The sequence below is a fragment of the Austrofundulus limnaeus genome, unplaced genomic scaffold (assembly GCF_001266775.1).
Source record: "Austrofundulus limnaeus strain Quisiro unplaced genomic scaffold, Austrofundulus_limnaeus-1.0 Scaffold20, whole genome shotgun sequence".
Taxonomy (NCBI): Eukaryota; Metazoa; Chordata; class Actinopteri; order Cyprinodontiformes; family Rivulidae; genus Austrofundulus; species Austrofundulus limnaeus.
In genome coordinates, this window is record NW_013952422.1 from 3172458 (window position 1) to 3190787 (window position 18330).

Genomic DNA, 18330 nt, shown 5'->3' on the forward strand with positions numbered 1-18330 from the left:
TGGCATGTTCGTACGAACCCTTTGTACGAACAAAAGTAAGAGAAATTTAGGATAAGAATACAAACATGTTCTTGCATGAGGCCCATTGTCTCAACTTCATTGGAATTGAGGTTATATTTCTTGTCTTTAAAAGAAGTAAACTGAAAACAGCAGATTGTCCCATTTAATGTTTAGCTTTTATCAGACTCACACACAGCCTTCGCACCAAACGTTTAGTGACGCAATGATTTGTGTGAATATTTCTTTTTCTGACAACTGTACATCCAGCCACAATCACTCACTTGAATCTCAGAAATCTGAAAGCCCTGATGTAAAATGTGTGGGTTCATTTCACAGAAGCACACTAATACTGAAAGAAAAAGGCGSTGATACAGAACTTCTGCTCTATTTTTTTTCTTTATTAAATCATCATATCGGATGTCCCGTACGTCACAGCTCTTCCACCACAGATGTGTTGTTGACTTTTTTTATTGCCTGAGTTGATTGAAAATGAAAACTTTTCTGATATTCAAAAACAAGAAAGTTGAATTCAAGGAAGTTATTTGCAGTGTTACAACAGTTGTGACCCGCTGCCGAAGGCAAGAGGTGCTAATGTTTTTTTGTTTGCGTCTGTTCTATTGTGTTAGCTTATTGGTCGTTTATCAAAGTATCTCATGAATCAGGAGGAAAGCCTTGAAAAAATCCTTTCAGACACCAAATTATTGTTCAAGGTATGGTGTTTTTGTGCGTCTTCCAACATGTCCGTAGACGTAAAAACAGCTTTGAGATCATGGGTTTTGTGAAAAGATGAAGAATCAACGTTGTGTATTTTCAGAGAATATGTTTGCTCTCATTTACAGCCAAAGGCTTTGGTTTGTTTTTCAACATGACAACTGTTACAGTCGATTGCAGCTTGTTCGTAGCAGTGTGTGGCAGTTTGTCATGTGGGTTATTGTTCCCATATGTCGTGTGAAAATCACTTCTGAAATATTTCTAATCCAGTATGAAATGAATATTTTTAAACATGAGAAATGCTACTGCAGTACTAGGATCAACCACATGTTCTTGGTTTAAAAAAGGTTATTTGATGCATCCAGATAGGAAGGAAGAGTTCAGTGACATAGATACACTGTGTAAAAATAATTACGTGGTTGATTAATCAAAAACAGACTTATCATGTGTAAATATGCCAACAAGTTCTCACTGAACACAGAGTTCTAGTGATGGAAGTTATCCAAAATCTCCATTTAAGCAATTGATAGCATAAACTGTGCCAAACGTGCTGGCCGAGCTACTCATTAATTAAACATGCGGGGTTTGTTGCATACTGCAGCAGAGACTGTGACTAACTTTCACAGAAAATATATTTCATCTGCATGATTTTGCTGCTTTAATGTTAGCAGCTCATTTTGAAAAGCGTCGTCACTCCTTGACGTGCCAGCTAAGTTTGGTTCCTGTCATGCTGCCACGTTTCTCGTTCAGAATACCCACTCAGGATTGGTGGGATGATTACTCAGTGAGCCCTCTGCCTGTGGCTTTTTCCTCCGTCAAGATTAAGCTTTAATAATGACTCGTGTCTTCATGGTCACACTCTGTCTCTCCCGTCTCCCCCACACACACACCGCTAGTCTTCGTCACCTTTAATAGTCTGCAGTGTTTTTGTGTCGTCGTGGAGGGAAAGGTCAGGTTGGATGATGCACACTTGCTGCCAGGGGACAYGAAAACCATTAGGGAAATAGCTTTAATATATCAACACGTTTTAATGCAGCYAAAACATGYATCGGATRAGTTAAGGTTTCACTGGGTAAAATTAAAGTATGGCTTTTTTCTTGGGACACATAGAAGATTTTGTGAAATACATTCACCCAGACTAGGGTTGGGCATAATCGTATTGTGTGCAATTAATCGTCAGAAGAACATTAATCGATTAATTTTTGGCACTTGACGATTAATACGATTAATGCCACCAGGCAGAGTCTGCTCAGTGTGCCTCTCCGCTTAATATGATGAACCTTTAAAAAAAAAGGTTCTGTAATTTATTTATCTATCAACACAATTTCAAAATTGATGTGTAGCCTGAAGTCTGTAATTTTGACACAATTTGGAACCGATTTTTACAAAGAGCAAATCTTTCCCACTAAACTGGTCATGTGACTTGGACACATTTTGTTTTATTTGTGTTTGTTGAAGCACTTTGTGATCTCTATCTTGAAATGTGCTATATAAATAAAGTTTTACTTACTTATTTACTTACATAAGGGTGTCCAGGGACTCCAGGGCATTAATCGTCAAATTAATSGTTATCGGCTAAATACCACAATTAATCGTGATTAATTTTTTTGCCAATATTGCCCAACCCTATACTCAACCGCCATAAAATGGTAATGGGACTCCAAGACAATGGTCTGTGTGATGGCTGCGGCATTGAATCAGAGACCTCTTACTTCGCACTACTTAGGCCAATGCTTGGCTCTGAGTAGTCTAAGGGAAAGAATTCTTGGAGACCCCTTTGTGGATCCCGAGAAGCTTAGAACACTGAGGGTTTCTAACCTGGTGTCCTTCATCCGAGGGACAAAAAGGWTWGRTTRAAGCCCAGTATCTTTTGGGGAGAGCAATGGGCCCACTTATGAGGCCCCCGCTCACCTAGGTTGTACCCATCCCCAATTACCAATACCAATACCAATACTTATTTACTTACATAAGGGTGTCCAGGGGCTCCAGGGCATTAATCGTCAAATTAATCGTTATTGGCTAAACACCACAATTAATCGTGATTAGTTTTTTGCCAATATTGCCCAACCCTAACCCAGACCTGACCTCCGAAGGGCTTTGAAAGAAAACTTATCAGCTTTAAAAAAAATGAGGAGCAAAGTAGTCCATTAACTGTAGTCCAAAACTGTCCAAAGAATCTGATATGAAGTTTAAAAAGGGGATTCTTGTATCTTTACAGGTACACTAGCCAACTTTATGTGTACTTATTTGTGTTTTTAACATCATTAGTATTAATTTACTGTATACGGTCTTTCCAAGAAAGAGATAACAGGCACCTCATTCTGGTTTCAAAATAGTTCTGTTCTGCACTTTTTCTGATCTTGGATTTTACACGATTTTACTCAACTGATTTAAAGATTATGCCTGTGGTTTCCCACTTTGGTACCTAAATTACATAACAGCCAAACCAGAAGATTTTTGAGAATTACACTAATGCTAGTGCTAGGTTTGTTGCCTTTAAATAAAAATATTGTTTTTATTCTTCTTCAGATTTTTTTTATATTTTATTTGTATTATCAGTTACTAGGTGATTCCAGGAAATGAAAAAGGTTCATATCGATCCCATCATGTGTTGAAAACGCAGAAAAGAGGAAGCGCTTCGTTTCTGTGTCAGTAGGTTTCAGTGCACCAGTTCACATGCCACATCCTTACCAAGAATGTCAGCAACTGATTCACATCATTAAAAAAAGTAATAATATTCAAGAGAGACAATTAAATCAGAACTGTTAGTAGTGCCTCATCTAAATACCACAGCATAAGCTTATAAGGTTAAAGCTGTTTTAATGTATTCTATGGCATTGCACTTTTTTATTCAATGTATATTTTACTGAACCTGCCAAAAATATGACTAATGTTCCTGCCCTATTCAAACATGACCATGAAAAAAAGAACATTCGTCAGAGTTTGAGCTTTAGTTTTCCTCTGTCTGTTCAGCTCCATTCATCGACAACAACATGATTATTGTTCACTGTGCAATGACTCAAAAGTTACTGGAACAAAAAATAAATAAACAAGTAGAGATATATTAAGGCTTCTAGTCTCTCCTCGTTCTCCCGCAAGCTCACATTCCGTTGTGCTAGAAGACATATTTTTTAATTTATTTACTTCCTTTTCACCTTTACTTACACAACKACCATGTATTTCCTGCCTCTCAGTTCCATCTAGTCCAGTGTGGTTTTTCTTTTCTTTCTTTCTTTTTTTTTTTTTTTTTTTTTTTTTTGGGTGTGCAGGCTTACTTGTGTTTTAACAGGTGCAAAGTCACGCACTTCTTTCCACGAAACATTTATATATAGGAATTCATTGCATCAGATTGTGGTGAGAACCGTTCACCTGCCTCATACCTTTATCCAGGTTCCACAAGTTGTTTTAGTTTGTTTTTCAGAAAATTTTAAAGTGCCAAAAACTAAAGAAGRAAAAAACTTGAGTCAACAGCATTTTCCATTTTGATGACTGAGCAGTTATCTTTGTGAGAATAAAACATGGAAACATTTAGTTTAATTTGCTGGTGTGTCTCAGCTGGTTTGACTACACAAAGTTAAGGATCAAGGAATCCATCCAAGGTGCACAAGCTGTGCAAATATTTGTTACATAGTCCTAATTCTTCTCAGTCTTGGCTTCCAGGTTATCTTATTAAATGATCACAGTTGTTATGGTAAATGGTTGAACTAGTTTTTCAAACTCCAGTATTTAGAGTGTTTCAAATGTAGCAACCTTGTTATGAAAATAATCAGTTTTACAATGAAAATACGTTGGAAGTAAAATGCTTTTTCTGACTTGGTTAAAATAAAAAAAAATCGCATCACTAAAACTAGAAGAAATGGATATAAAATGAGGCAACAAAACAAAAGACAAAAACAAACAGAACGGGTTTTAGGACAGACCCTTGAGGTACCCCATAACCCAGTTTAGGGATGGAGGAGACGTAATAAGTGTGACGGAAAAGTTTTTTTTAGCCTTATGAGTTTATAAAAACTATCAGAGTTGAGCTCCTGATTCTGACCCAAGATAATTTGACACAGAGAATGCTGTGATAAACACTGATATAAAATCTACCCATCAACAGTGGTAGTATTCATAAATAAAGTGGCTGCAATGACTTTCTCTAGATTTTTGGAGCAAATGATAAAGAGCAACAATCCCGTCCGAACACCTTATTTATGAATCGCATAACAAATTGTTTATATTTATTTCTTTATAATAACTCCCGGTTACATAAGATGTGAACATCTTTTAGTTCCTCCCATAGAATATTTCATAGCTTGCTCCTGTTTAATTCAATAATTTGATGTTTGCATTTTGTAATTTGAGATTTAGCTATGGTGGATAATTATCAGCACAGAAACAAAGAGCTTGTTCATGACATCCAAAGCACTCATGATTCGAGTGGAAACATTGTTTTATGAAGCCAAGGGCACTAAGCAGAGCTCTTAAATGTTTCCACTTGATTTGGAGTGTTTGGCTGACTTCCTGTCTATCTGAGGGTCAGGAAACAGACACAATGGGAGTGTATAAGCCTTCATGCCTACCAGTTTCCTTCTCCTAAATCTTTCCCCCACATCTACAAACAAAAGTCACACAAGTGCAAATGGGTTGTTTGTTTTGTTGTATTTGTAAAGCAGCTTGAAGGGGCACAACTGGCAACATGAAACTGCATATGTTTGTTATGTGTGTTGGTCTGAGAATGTGGGTGTTTAGCAGGCTGTGTGAAAATGTTTGGCTTTCTTTTTTTTTTCCTGGCAAATCTCCTGCTTCACACAACCTGGCAACAGCTGCAGCAGATGGTTGGTAAAGTCATTTTTCTCGGACTAAATTCTGAGTCGCTGAGTTGCATAATGTGTTCTCTCTCCTCTGGCTTAGCAGAGACCAGATGCCCTGACGTGCTGCAGGGTTTATTTTATATTTTGCCTTTAATAAAAATAAGTTGATCTATATCTGCTGATGGTGTGTCGTTCCATTAGGAAAATCCTGTGTATACCTTTTGGTTATTGCGTTGCTGTATGAAGTGTTTAGACACTTGTGATGCTTTACAGTAGGTATGTCCCGATCAGATACTCAGTATCGGTATCGGTGGCAGATATGGACATTTTTTGAAAATCTGGTAGAATCTGATTTAGTCATGTGATCGGGCCGATCCAGTTTTCGCGACAGTTTTCATCATCATCATCATGCTTCACGACTGCCGTTAAGAAGTCAAGATGCACACAAGTATGCAACCATGTCCACAGTGTGGGAACACTTTTCAATGGAAAACAATGATGCTGAAACCGCATCTTGCAAAATCTGCAAACTGGATGTTTCTCGTGGTGGGAACAGCAGGGCTCGCTTTAGTACTACCAGCCTTGTCGTTTGGAAAGAAATAAAAAAAAGCTATCTGCATCGGATCGGTATCGGAAAGATTAATCATTAAAAGAATCAGATTGTATCGGGAGTCAAAAAATCTGGATCGGGACATCCCTACTTTAAAGCTTTGAGATTTTCTCCGAAGTTAAATATGCAGTGATTATGTCCTTCAAACAGCAGGAATTAACAACTTCTTTGTGAATTTGATGCTAAGATGTAGCAGTGTAATAGCTCACTCATCGTGGGAAATAGTCGTCCATTTTGCTTATGTTTGGGCACAGTCCTGGGTTGTGGCTGCCAGGCCTGCCATGCGCACAAAAAATGTGAGTCCCTGTTGTGTCGTCCTAAATAATCTGTGATCTTTGGCTGAAATAGCCTCTGAAATGGGAACAGGATTATAGACTAGAGCCCCTTTCGCAGATCGACATTTAAGCTGGTTCTGATATTTCATTCTGCAACCACAGACAGTCACCTGTGATACWGTACTGCCCATAACAACAACACTGTTTTCTCTTTGTTGGTTCTGTAACTTGTTGGATGTGAGCAGAAAGAGGAGCGACGCTCWGCCATTCTGTTTGTTCTGTGGAGCATCAAAGCATTCAGGCTTTAATAACCAAGGTTAATGAACTGTTTGGATTGGGCAGTATTAGCAAAAAAAATTATCATGATTATTTTTGGCATTTAGCAGAAAATTAATCTGATGATTAATTGTATGTTTTTGTCTAAATCAGCCTCCCTTAACTTACAAACCATCAGTCAAACTAACTTATTTATTTAACGGCCACGACCTGCGTGCACCGTGGACTCTCAGCTGAGTGATTTGTTTCTACCTTTTGCTGGAGGAGAGTTTGTTGCAGGCGATGTTGTGGCGACATTTCATGGCTTTCCTCCTTTGGCAGCCGTAGCTTAAAATTTCTTAAGGCTTATGTGATAAATTGGCAAAATTAAGTAGCAATGTGTTRACTATAAACTAAACCTTTGTGAYCTGGGCTGGCAAAATGAGTCACAGTGAGGAGTTTTTCACTACTCARTTATTGTTATTATCAAATAATCCATCTCAAAAGCTTGAAATTGATTCATAGTTTATTGAAATTTAGCGTTTTATCACCTGGCTAAAAACAAWCAAGTTTTATTTAGAAGAGTGCTTGCTTGAAAACATTTTTATTGGTCTGGAGTGATGTCACTGGGAATTTCAGGTTATATTTAGAAAGGGGAATCCCCAGTGATGCTAAACAGTATATGAAGTGGTTTCCTATGTGCTACTGCAGCATACAAAGAAACATCAAAAGCATTAGAAGTAAAGGGACTATTTCTGAAGACCTGTTGGAAAACTTTGATATAAAGTATAAATGCTATTTTAGTTCGATTGCYACATGGTGTCATTATGAACTAATTGTTAGGTAAATCTCAGTTACACCAAAAGTAAATATTTTCAGGTTTTCCTGTGCTTATTCAGACTCAAGCTTTGCCTGTTTGGGTCACATTTGATGCTGATACAAATTCAGAACACAGCTTGTGATTTTAATACAGTAMATTTAATGTAATACTAAATTGATCTTTTGATATAAAAATAAGAAGTTCAGATAAATATGTGGTCTAGATCTGTGATCAGATTTTGTTTTGGATCTTTGGATAAATGTCACAAAATTTGTTTGTTAAATGTAAAAAAAAATTGGCTCATGAAAATAACAGAGTGCATTAGGGGTGGGGGGGTCAACTAGCACAGGAAACTGAAACACATTCACTTTTTTTAATCCTTATATCACCCCTCATGTCTTTTTAATTTTTTTTTATTTATTACCAGCATCAACACCCACTGTGCTGTTCACCTTTAACTGACCCATACTGCAGCAGCACCGTTGAGCTCATYATCCGATCCGATAGCGTCAGCCAACCACACCTGCTGTGCCTCACAAGCTGTGGGTTTGTTTGCTTGTGCATACATCTAAATTAAATTCTCCGAAACAGACCGTAATGAGGTCAAGTAATTRCCTAACCTGATTGAGACAGAGCAGTTGCACATCACTCTTTATTTGGGTTTAACCTGATTTGGATCCCTGTAAAGGTGGAGCGTCCTCACATCACTGCAGTGTGTAGRGATCTTTTCAACATGTCCTTGTTTTTATTTTGTTCTGATAAACAGGATTGGGATGTAACTGATGTGTCTTTTTTTTAGACTAATAAACTRGGTTGTTTGAGTGGCGATGTATGTTTCTTGCCTCAGTGAAAACCTTAACCCTGCATCACCCCAGTACGCTTTGATTCTGATTAAACATTTTCATTTTGTTGTTTTCAGCTCACAACCRGTGCCCCTCTTCTTTAACGTGCGTCCAGCAACGACGCCACCACTGCCAGCCGGGTTCGTCTCACTGCGGTCCGTGTCTGTCGCCATTTCAGGAGAACGAGGATGGACGCTGTGTGCAGAGGAGACGCCATCAAAACAGTACGAAACAAGACTTCACGCACTAAATTCACAAACTGAMTCTCATGAGAACGTTACGGCTCTAACAGAAACTTGGCTACATTTTTTTTTACATTTCTGCATCCACAGCAAAGAAGCAGAGTTTTACTCAAATTACCAAAATAAGGGAAATTAAATATTTTATTTACTAGTCTCTGTTCTCCATTCAGCAGTTTTTTCTGGTTTTAATGGCAGARCAAATATTAATTAATTTAAATTAAATAAGTAAAGGCCTGATTGATTTGATTAAAGGAAATAACCTGGAAAAAAAATCACTTTTATTCTATTTAGATTAAATCAGCAGTTGTGACTTGTTAATTTCAGACTCCTTTGGCRAATCAGGCTAAATTTGATCTAACGTAATTCTTTTACTAATGTTATTTGTGCATAATACTGCTTGTTTTTGTGTGTGCATTTATGTATCATTTATGCACTTACCTCCAAAACATCTGGAAAAATACATTGAGTAAAAGTACACAAATATTTATGTATTCAATTAAACTTCTATATTTAAAAATGTAAGTATATTTAAATAAAAAAAAGTTTTGACCCCTTTTTTACAATAGTAAGTCCTAAAATGTAGTTTTTTAATACATTTTTTGTTATACTATAGTACTATTTTGAGTATTTTAAAATGTTATTTGGGCATACAGGTGGAGCTGATCCTTTTAATATTTAGATTTTTATTTATCAGTATTTTGTTTGATGATGTTGCTCCAGTTGTAGATATCTCTTCACCCCAGTGTATCTCTCACCCTCTCTTTTTAGAGCAGCCTGAGCTTATTCTTTTTTTTAATCCATCCCTGTCCCTGCTGTGTTTGTAACACACCACCCTGCATCACCCCCTCACTGGCAGCTTTAATCACCGCGATGACATGTTTTTCTCTCTTTTGTCCTCCATCTCCCTCCCTGAATCTAATATCGCTCAAAGGAAGAGGCAAGCTGTAAAAACAAATCTCGTTTTTCTGATTTCCACGGCCTTGCACTGCTCGCAGCACAYGTCACGTTTCAAGAAGGCCACTACAGAAACCGAAGAGAGAAGATGAAATGCGAACCCATGTGAATATTTTAAGYGAACATATTCATAACGGCTGGCGGGTGCATGGTAAATCTCTGCAGGATTAATAGATTGGATGGGTTTGCAGCTGCGGTGGATTCAGTTCAAAATCGGCTCATACAGTTGGCAAAAGCATCAGAGGGAAATTTGAAGAAAATAAGTGTCTGGATGTACATACAGGAGAGAAAGGTACGCAGAAGGAGGGAGGGACTTGCATTATGATGAAATATCCTCACGTTCATGTGGCGTTCTAGAACATCGTGCAGGCATTTAAGCTGCATCAAGTGGTTACATAAACCCACTGGAGACCACAGAACACACTGATCCGCACAAGAGTGACTCTTATTTTCACACTCGCCACACAAAGATGCACAAAATGTTAATGCGAGTAGATGAAATATGACGGTTTCCTTCAGTTAGTCAGAAACATACAATATATTTACAGTTTTTGATTCATCAGAGGTTAGTGTCAGTCTGTGCCTCTTTACAGCAAATGTAAAGCTCACCRTTAAGAGTAAACTAATTTTATTGGTGAAAACTTAAATAGAAATGACTTGATTGGGTTAATTGTGTGGTAGAGTGCAACCAAAAACAAGATGAAAGAGTTGTGCAGGATATTGCTGTCATCATATTCATGTAACCCAACCCAGAATGAGGCGAGTTTCACTGCTTCCTCTTTGTTTTCCTTCATTTGATTAAAAACCATGGAAACAGTTTAAAGCTGCTGTAGCTGCAGCGCTAAGACTTTTACCCCCCTTCAAACCCGTCTGGCTGCGGCTGTTGCCTAATTAACCAATAAAATCAAAACAATTTTTTTCCTTTTTTTTAAACAAGAATTTCTAATTGTGATACATGGACTGAATAAAATAATGTCTGGTTCAATCACACTATAATTTTACCTGTGGTCTGTTTGTTTATAATGTCACATGAAGGTATAAGCACTGACAGAAAAATCTCTGGCTTTGTTTAAAAAAAAAAGAGTTTTATATTTGAAATATTTTACTGATAGTGGCTGAGTTTTCTCAGTAGAACAGGTAGGACTTCCATGTTAAGTGAGACCTGCCTGTATTTGACATGGAGGCGTTCACAGTCATTTGTAAATACACAATGTGCCTCAGAGCTTTGATGGGAAGCCCAAACAGACAGAGTATGTTTTCTTTATATGCAGTTAAACTGTCTGGGACGTTCTAATTGAGTTTCATTTGTTTTACAGGGTTTCTTTAAATGGCCTCTCATCCTTTATCTCTGACATCTTTACATAAAACTAAATGGAATTCTGTTTATTTCTCTTTTGTTCAGTCTCTTGGTAAAGCAAAACACAACCTGGCAAAGATCTGCAGTAAATGGCAACATTATGATGGAAAAATACACTAACGGAGAAACTTTATATCATTTATTTTTGCTAACATCTACAAAACAATTTATATTATTTTGAAGGGAGTGAATGAGAAACAATTCACTGAACTGCATGAAAATGACCAATATTAATGTCAGACTTTCTGCTTTTTTTAATGATTTATATTTACAATTCGATATGTCATGTGTATGTTATTATTTATTTCTCAAATTTGCAGGACAGATCTAATGTTTTATCAGTTACACTTATAATAAAATCAACCATATATCATATTTTTGACTATTTAACACCAATTCAATATTCCATCTTGATCTAAAATAAACATTTTCCTGTTTTGTTGACTGTGATAATGTATTTTACCACAATCTGTTTATAGATTTGAACGTTCTGAGTGGTTCATTGACATCTTTGTGGTAACGTCGGTAGATGTACAAAGGCAGGTGGGACTGTTTGCTGATTGAAGATATGGCCGGTCACATTTCATGTCCTCATTCRAAGTTGTGCACATTATGGAGCAGGTGGAACTCTGACTCAGTGCCACAAATATGAAGAACATAATCCAACAAAGATGGGAGGGAGTTTCATTAACAAGTGACATTTTAACTTTGCTCCACTCCTCACACTCAAACTGGTCAACGTGRTAAAGTAATGTTGTTGATTCAGGTTATTTTAGTGGGACTTACATGCAAACATTGTATGTATTTTAATATTCTTTACATTTTATTTGATATTATGTCAACTGATGTTTATTTTATTTTAGAATATTGGTGAATATTTGATTGTTGAATTGAAGTTGTTTTTGTCCCCCTTTTCTTTCATTTATTGATTTCACCACCAGATGGCAGCAGACAGCTTTCGATCAGTAAAGCTAACTTTGAAAGTACACCTCTTGGTTACAAAAAAAAGTAATAAAACTAGATTAATGTCTTGAATGAATGTGGTTTGCATTGCAATGGGCACCCCTGATTTCATACTTTTTTAAACTTTTGGGTAAATGATTTTTACTATTAATTAAATACTGAAAATAGGCTTGAGCTGATAGAAAATGAATTCAGAAGCAAGTGAACTGATCACCGATTTAGCAGATGTTGCTAGTGTTTTTATTAAGTTTCTGTGAGATTTTTGTTGAGTTTTGCTGCTAATATTGCAAGAGCCACATTTGTTTTTAATATTTTGTGATATTACAATGCATATTCTCATTATTACAGTAGATTTTTACAATTCTAGACAAGTAAATTGTAATAAAAATGTTTCATTATTCTTATGTTTATATAATTTGAGGAAGCAGAGGTGGAAAGCAAGTGTGTGTTTTATTGAAAGGAAGACACGAGTGGTTTTTAAGTGGGAAAAGTCAACAGCGCAGATGTTTGTTCCCCACAATTCTTGTTGAGATGTTTAGTGTTTGTTTGTTGTACCCGGCTGCCCCCCTTAGTGCTCTCAAGAGGTTATGGGTCATTATCAAGCCAGTGACAAAATTCTCTTCTACAAGCAGAGGTGCTTTCTGAGTGTGTGACAATCCTCACACACATTTACACGATCAGCACCAACTATCGCCCCTAACAGAACCACATGAAAGTCTCTTGAAAGAAACACACATTCTCATTGAAACCCCGAAGAGTCAGTTCTCTCTGTTTCTTTTTAATATCCAAACCTGCACGGCCACGCTTTTCTCAGTGCGCACACAGGCACAGTTGGTGCTCCCAACCACCTGCAAAGTACAGATGGCGCGCTCCGCCTCCAGACACCTGTTATGGGGTGCATTAAATGGCCATTAGTGGAGGGGGGTGGGAAGGAAGAAGAAAAAAAGCAGCCAGGGAAAGTGCTGCTATGTCATATTGTACACATTAGCTCAGCCAGATGGCCAGCCTTCTATAGTGAGAGTGACACTGTAATCTGCAGCATGATGAAGGTGTAGCAAACAAGTCAGTTGTTTAGATGCAGTTGCTGCTCTTTAATTTTTTTCAGTGCTTTGAACACAGAATGTGCTGGCTCTGGATATTAAGTTGATTAACTCATTTTCTGGGAGTGTCATAATGTCTGAAGTCTATGTATCGTGTTTTACTTTTTGCAGCTATAATTTTACTTGTAATAGCAGGGAAGCCTCACAGAGGGAGATAACTCTTTGATTACCTCCATTAACAGTGGGCTTTGGGATCTATTGTAAATGTCGCAGGAGAAGCCCAGTGAAGCCATGTTTAGCTGATTGCTCTTTCCCCCCTGCGGTGCTCCTTCCCCTGGCCACACACATGCTGTCACCCTGGAGCCCACAGTCGTCCTGCAGGAATGTGGCTCGCTGTCTGGCCTAAAGGGCTGTTAACAACACTTCAGGATTGTCTGCCTTTTTTTTTTCTTTTCTTTTACCAGTTCCTCAAACAAAAAAAACACACATGGGCACACTCCCTGTCGGACATTTCAGAGGCAAACAAATGCATACATTCATGTACACACGCCTAAACCATATGTATGTGTCCCCTGACTTTCTGTTTTATTGAAAGTCGTAAAACGCACCAAACTCAACTGTGTATCCACATTTTATACTCCAAGTTGTCTTTAAACTTCTGGAGTACAAAACATGATTGGTCTGAAAATAAGAGATTAGAATAAAAGAAGTTAATCAATTATCAGTTAAACTGTCACTTCTTTATTTTTTTAATGAATCAGAATGATTTTTATTAAAGAATTTTACTACTAGGTGGTAATTGTTTTGGACTTTTCCTGTCCTTAAATGTGATTTCAGTGGAAATAAAACTACATTTACATTGTCTGGCTAAAAATATTTATACTTAGGATAAGAAATTATCCAATTTCATGTGAGAATATACATTTAAAAGACGAGGCATGAGTAGAGTGAGTGCAGACTGATTTGCAGGTAAAACTGGGAGGAGAAAAAGACGGAGAGGTTGGATTTCCTTTGCTGCTGAGCAATGTTGTGTAACGTAGTTTTCCACTGCGAGTCTGAGCTGCTGAATGAGTGAGACAATTTAAACCCAGAGGGCTCAACACATAATTAGTAAATTGTTCAGAATTTTGTTTTAATTCAGTTCAGGCACCCAAAGTTGTGTTTTAAGTGCAGGAAAATTGAACATTTTTCATTCTATGTTTCTTTACACTTTTTTAATTGTTGAGATACAAATGTGTTTTTAAAAACTTCATTAATTTATTCCCGTTGCTAACACTTTGAATTTTGATCTTTAGGCAAAGTCATGACCTTCACTGACCTGGATGAGGAAATAGATTTTCTTCACTCTGTCATAGAAAAACAACAAGATTCACAGATAAAAACAACAAAAAATCTACCAAAACAAGCTGGTAAGAGATCTGGAACACAACCAACGAGAAGTTTAAAGTGTGTAATCAAGAAACTATTTCTTGCCCTGATAAAATATATTTAAAGATAAAAGTCTTATTTTCATATCTACCACATTTCTTCATTATACATTTTATTTATTTAGCTATAATAATTTTTAATTTGCACTCCTTTACTGTTTGTCTTTTTCCCGCAGTGTCCATTTCCTTCCAATCTGATGTTAAAGATGACAAGACTTCTGAACAGAAATTGCAGAACCAGAACAGACTCTCAGGTGAAACCCTGCATGGGACCACCGCAACTCCAGGCGCCACCCATCCCAACACATCGACCTCCCAGCCCAGGATCACTGGAGCTGATGGCCGATTTGGTCCTATAGCTGTTCCACACTCTAAAAATGACAATGTCATTATCAGTGAGTGTAGTTTTATGTCCACACACTTAACGTACAACATTTCCTCCAATTGGAGGCCTTTTCTTTTTTATTAGATTTTTGTTTTTCATTTATTTATTTGTTTGTAACAATACACGGAAATGCAATCAAAATAAAATGAAAGGCAACAGTTGAAGAATAAATCTTATAATATAATATCTGAAGAATAAATCTTATAATATAATATCTGAAGAATAAATCTTATAATATCTTATAATATATGTTTATTACAGACTTTCTGTATTTTGTTCCTTTTTTAAAATCTGCAGTTATGATCTCTGCGTGTGCCGTGGTGGGAACTGTTGCTGTGATCTTAGCTGCGGTTTGTTTCGTCAAGTAAGTATAAGTGGAAAATCCCAACTTCTGTAAGGACAGAGAAAACAACACATAGGAGGTCTGATGACTGAACTAGGGTGTTTTTTTTTAAAAAAATACTCTCAAAGTATACTAGTACTCTAATATTTGTGTCCTCTGTTAGACAAAGACCCTAACCTATTTTTGGTGGTGGAAAATTTATGCAAGCAAAACATAAGTAATATAACACTTCTGCTTGATTTTCTTATTATTCTAAAAGAGAAAACTTTGTCCAATTAAAATTTAACCTCACTTTTTCTCTTTTGTAAAGTTAACTTTTATTTTTATAGCACATTTAAAACAACCGTCATTGGCCAAAATGCTTTATTAAAAATCACCCTCAAATCTTTTGACATGAGATTTTACAAATGGCTCCACGTTATCTAGATCTATGGGAGAAGCACTACGATTTAACACAGGGTCCAAAAATAATAACTTCATTTTTATTGTCGAAATTTTAAAAATTTGAAGCTTTTCCTTCATTGAGGCAGTCAAACAGTGGTTTTAGTGAAGAATGGTTACACTTTAACTGAAGATAGATATGGGTGTCATCTGCATAGGATTGAAAAAGAATGTCCAATTTTCTAAAAACTGAGCCTATTCAGAGCGCACTTATGGAAAATAAAATGGGACCAAGAATGGATCCCTGGGGAACTCCACATGTCAGGGGGGCTAAGGGGGAAACAGAAATTTCAAGGCTGGTAGAAAAACTCCTGTCGGACAGATAAGACCTGAACCAATCCAGGGCCACTGTCAGTTCGAAAAGCAAAAGTACAGCAGTCTCCAGAATCTGTAGCAAATAAAATGTCATTAAAAACCTTTTAAAAGGGCAGTTTTTGTGCTGGGAAGGGCTTTAAAATAGGACTGACACAATTCAAGAACTTTGTGGACACTTTAAAAGGACTGCAGTTGAGTAAAAACTTTTCTTTCTAATACCTTTGGTTAAAAAARTAAGTTTAGAAATGGTCTAACATTTGAAAGAACACATCAGTCCAGGTTGTTTCTTCATCAGCAGCTGGTTACATTTTTAACAGTGAAGGAAGCAGAAAAAGCCTGCTTTAACTTTAATCTCATTGTATTTAAAAACATGTAATAGATGAGCTCTTTAAACTGATTTCATATGACTCTTAAATAAAACCCTATAAAAAATGTGCTCAGGCGATAAGCAGGATTTAGGTTGGCAGTTACATGTAACTCGTGTTCATATCGCCCCCTACAGGCTGCATAAAGATTCACGTCTTGCTGAGAAGGTGGATTACCCGGCTTTCAAAGGGCCAAGTGCCCCTGCTGCCACAGTTAATGGCACGTCGGTAAGCACTGTGGTGTTTCCTGTCATATCAAAGATGCCCAACACCTTACCTCTCCCCTAGTTACAGTTTCAGCATCACTCATATCTCATTCTTGTTTTTACTTCAGGTGGGCGACAAGACTCTGGCTCAAAGCGCTCAAATGTTTCACTACCAACACCAAAAACAACAGATGCTCTCAATGGAAAAGTAATTTCTATTTATTTTTGGCTGTGGTTCCACTCAAACTTTACATTTTCACCACATCCTCTTTGTATTTTTACCTATTGAGCCTGTTTTTGTATCTCCAGCCACAAACCTGAACAGAAAGTCGTTGACAGCGAGGTCACGTCAGACGAGGAGGAAGTGGGAGGAGGCTTCACGGTGTACGAGTGCCCCGGACTTGCTCCGGTGGGTCTATGCCCTCACACCTAAACCACAAGAATCTTTTCTGGTGCATGTTTTTTTTTTTTTTTCTAAACTGATTATCTGTTCTCTGCCTTCCGTTTGCAGACTGGGGAGATGGAGGTGAAGAACCCACTGTTTGATGACTCATCTCAAGACTATCAGGGGAATTCCAAGTGAATTCAGAACACCCCAGAAATACAAACACACTTAATCAGATATTTCTTGGGAAGAAGGGTTCTAATTTCACTCTGCCTGCATGGAAAATGAGAATGACTTTATCAAATGATTGTTTTYTTGTCCACCTTTTTAACTTGTTTTTTCCCACTGTGGATTTTTAACGCAACAAACGTGTGACGGGTTTCCTGTTAATTTATTTCTGTCACTGTTTTAGAGCGACTCATCTTTTAATAATTTATCATTTAAGTTCTAGATATCTCTGAAGGTGTTTGTCTTGTTTAATTGTTTGATTTAGAGATAGATTTTCCTTTTCTGTCTTAACTATAAGTCTTAGGTTTTCACAGCTATTTCCAAAGAATATCATACAGTAAGAGAAAATGTATTCCACACTGACACCGCTACATATAAATACACAAGAATACAGAGGATGCCCTCTCTTATTTTCTCATATGGCTGAATCACGTTAGGAAATATTTTCTATCAGATCTTTATGATACCTCTGTAACAACACAACACAATGTTTAGTAAATTGTTTCTGCTTGTGTTGCTAATTTCTTTCCATTATGGGATGCGCATAATCAGTTTAATATATTACAAAATATATATAAAATTATAGTATTTAACAATGTATGTTGCATGGTTTGACTGTAACGTGTGATCACTCTGCCTCCTGTGTGTGTGCATCCTGTTGATGAAGGAAATATTTGATGTAAAGTGACTTCTGAGCTCTTGAATGAAACTGGACACAAGTTATAGCATTGGATGTTTCGATGGTAAATATTAAACTCTTGATTTGTCCCTTTTTCCCTCCCCGAATAACCCTGTGCTGCAAAATGTACATACAAAGAGTGATGATGTTCACTTTTTATAGATATTTGTACATGCAGACTAAAAAGAGAAAATTAAAACTTTTTACCACGTATGGAAAAAAGACTGTGATTATTTTTGTTCGTAAAATGAATGCTGTAATTGGTGTGAATGCTTTTAAAGCTTTCACTCTATTAAGATTCTTTTTTCTGTGCGGTTTTTGGCGCGCAACTCATGTTTTGTGCTATTTTAACAATTTATTTAATCAAAGCTTTCAGCTTCTTCAGGACATTTGCCCATGTCTTTTGGTACTTCAGCAATTTGTAGTTTTTGAGATGCAGTTTTTCATGTTTTTCCTCATTGAAAAACAGCTGTCTTCATCCTTAAATCCTGTCAAAATGTTAATAAGTTTTTACTGTACTTTTTACTTTTGGTTCTGCCTTTTTTTAAACATTTTTTGTACTAATTTTAGCTTCCTTCGACTTCCATTAGGCTGGTTTTAGCTACCTTTCTTTTAGCTAATTAGAGCTTTTTCTCTAATTCACCTTTTTGTGATAATGTCAGCCTCTTCCTGCTTAATTCAGCAAGCATGT

The 18330-nt window shown here is 36.9% G+C and overlaps 1 protein-coding gene across 1 annotated transcript in view; it reads left to right on the plus strand.

Moving 5' to 3' along the window:
* Window positions 1-17861, plus strand: part of npdc1a (neural proliferation, differentiation and control, 1a) — a 20816-nt gene extending 2955 nt beyond the window's left edge. The window contains exons 2-9 of the mRNA XM_014003894.1: window positions 8387-8533; window positions 14161-14274; window positions 14469-14687; window positions 14975-15041; window positions 16279-16369; window positions 16476-16555; window positions 16657-16756; window positions 16859-17861. Coding sequence (XP_013859348.1) covers window positions 8387-8533; window positions 14161-14274; window positions 14469-14687; window positions 14975-15041; window positions 16279-16369; window positions 16476-16555; window positions 16657-16756; window positions 16859-16930 — 890 coding nt within the window. The 3' untranslated portion in view covers window positions 16931-17861. The remainder of the gene's footprint in view (window positions 1-8386; window positions 8534-14160; window positions 14275-14468; window positions 14688-14974; window positions 15042-16278; window positions 16370-16475; window positions 16556-16656; window positions 16757-16858) is intronic.
* Window positions 17862-18330: the final 469 nt, after the last annotated feature.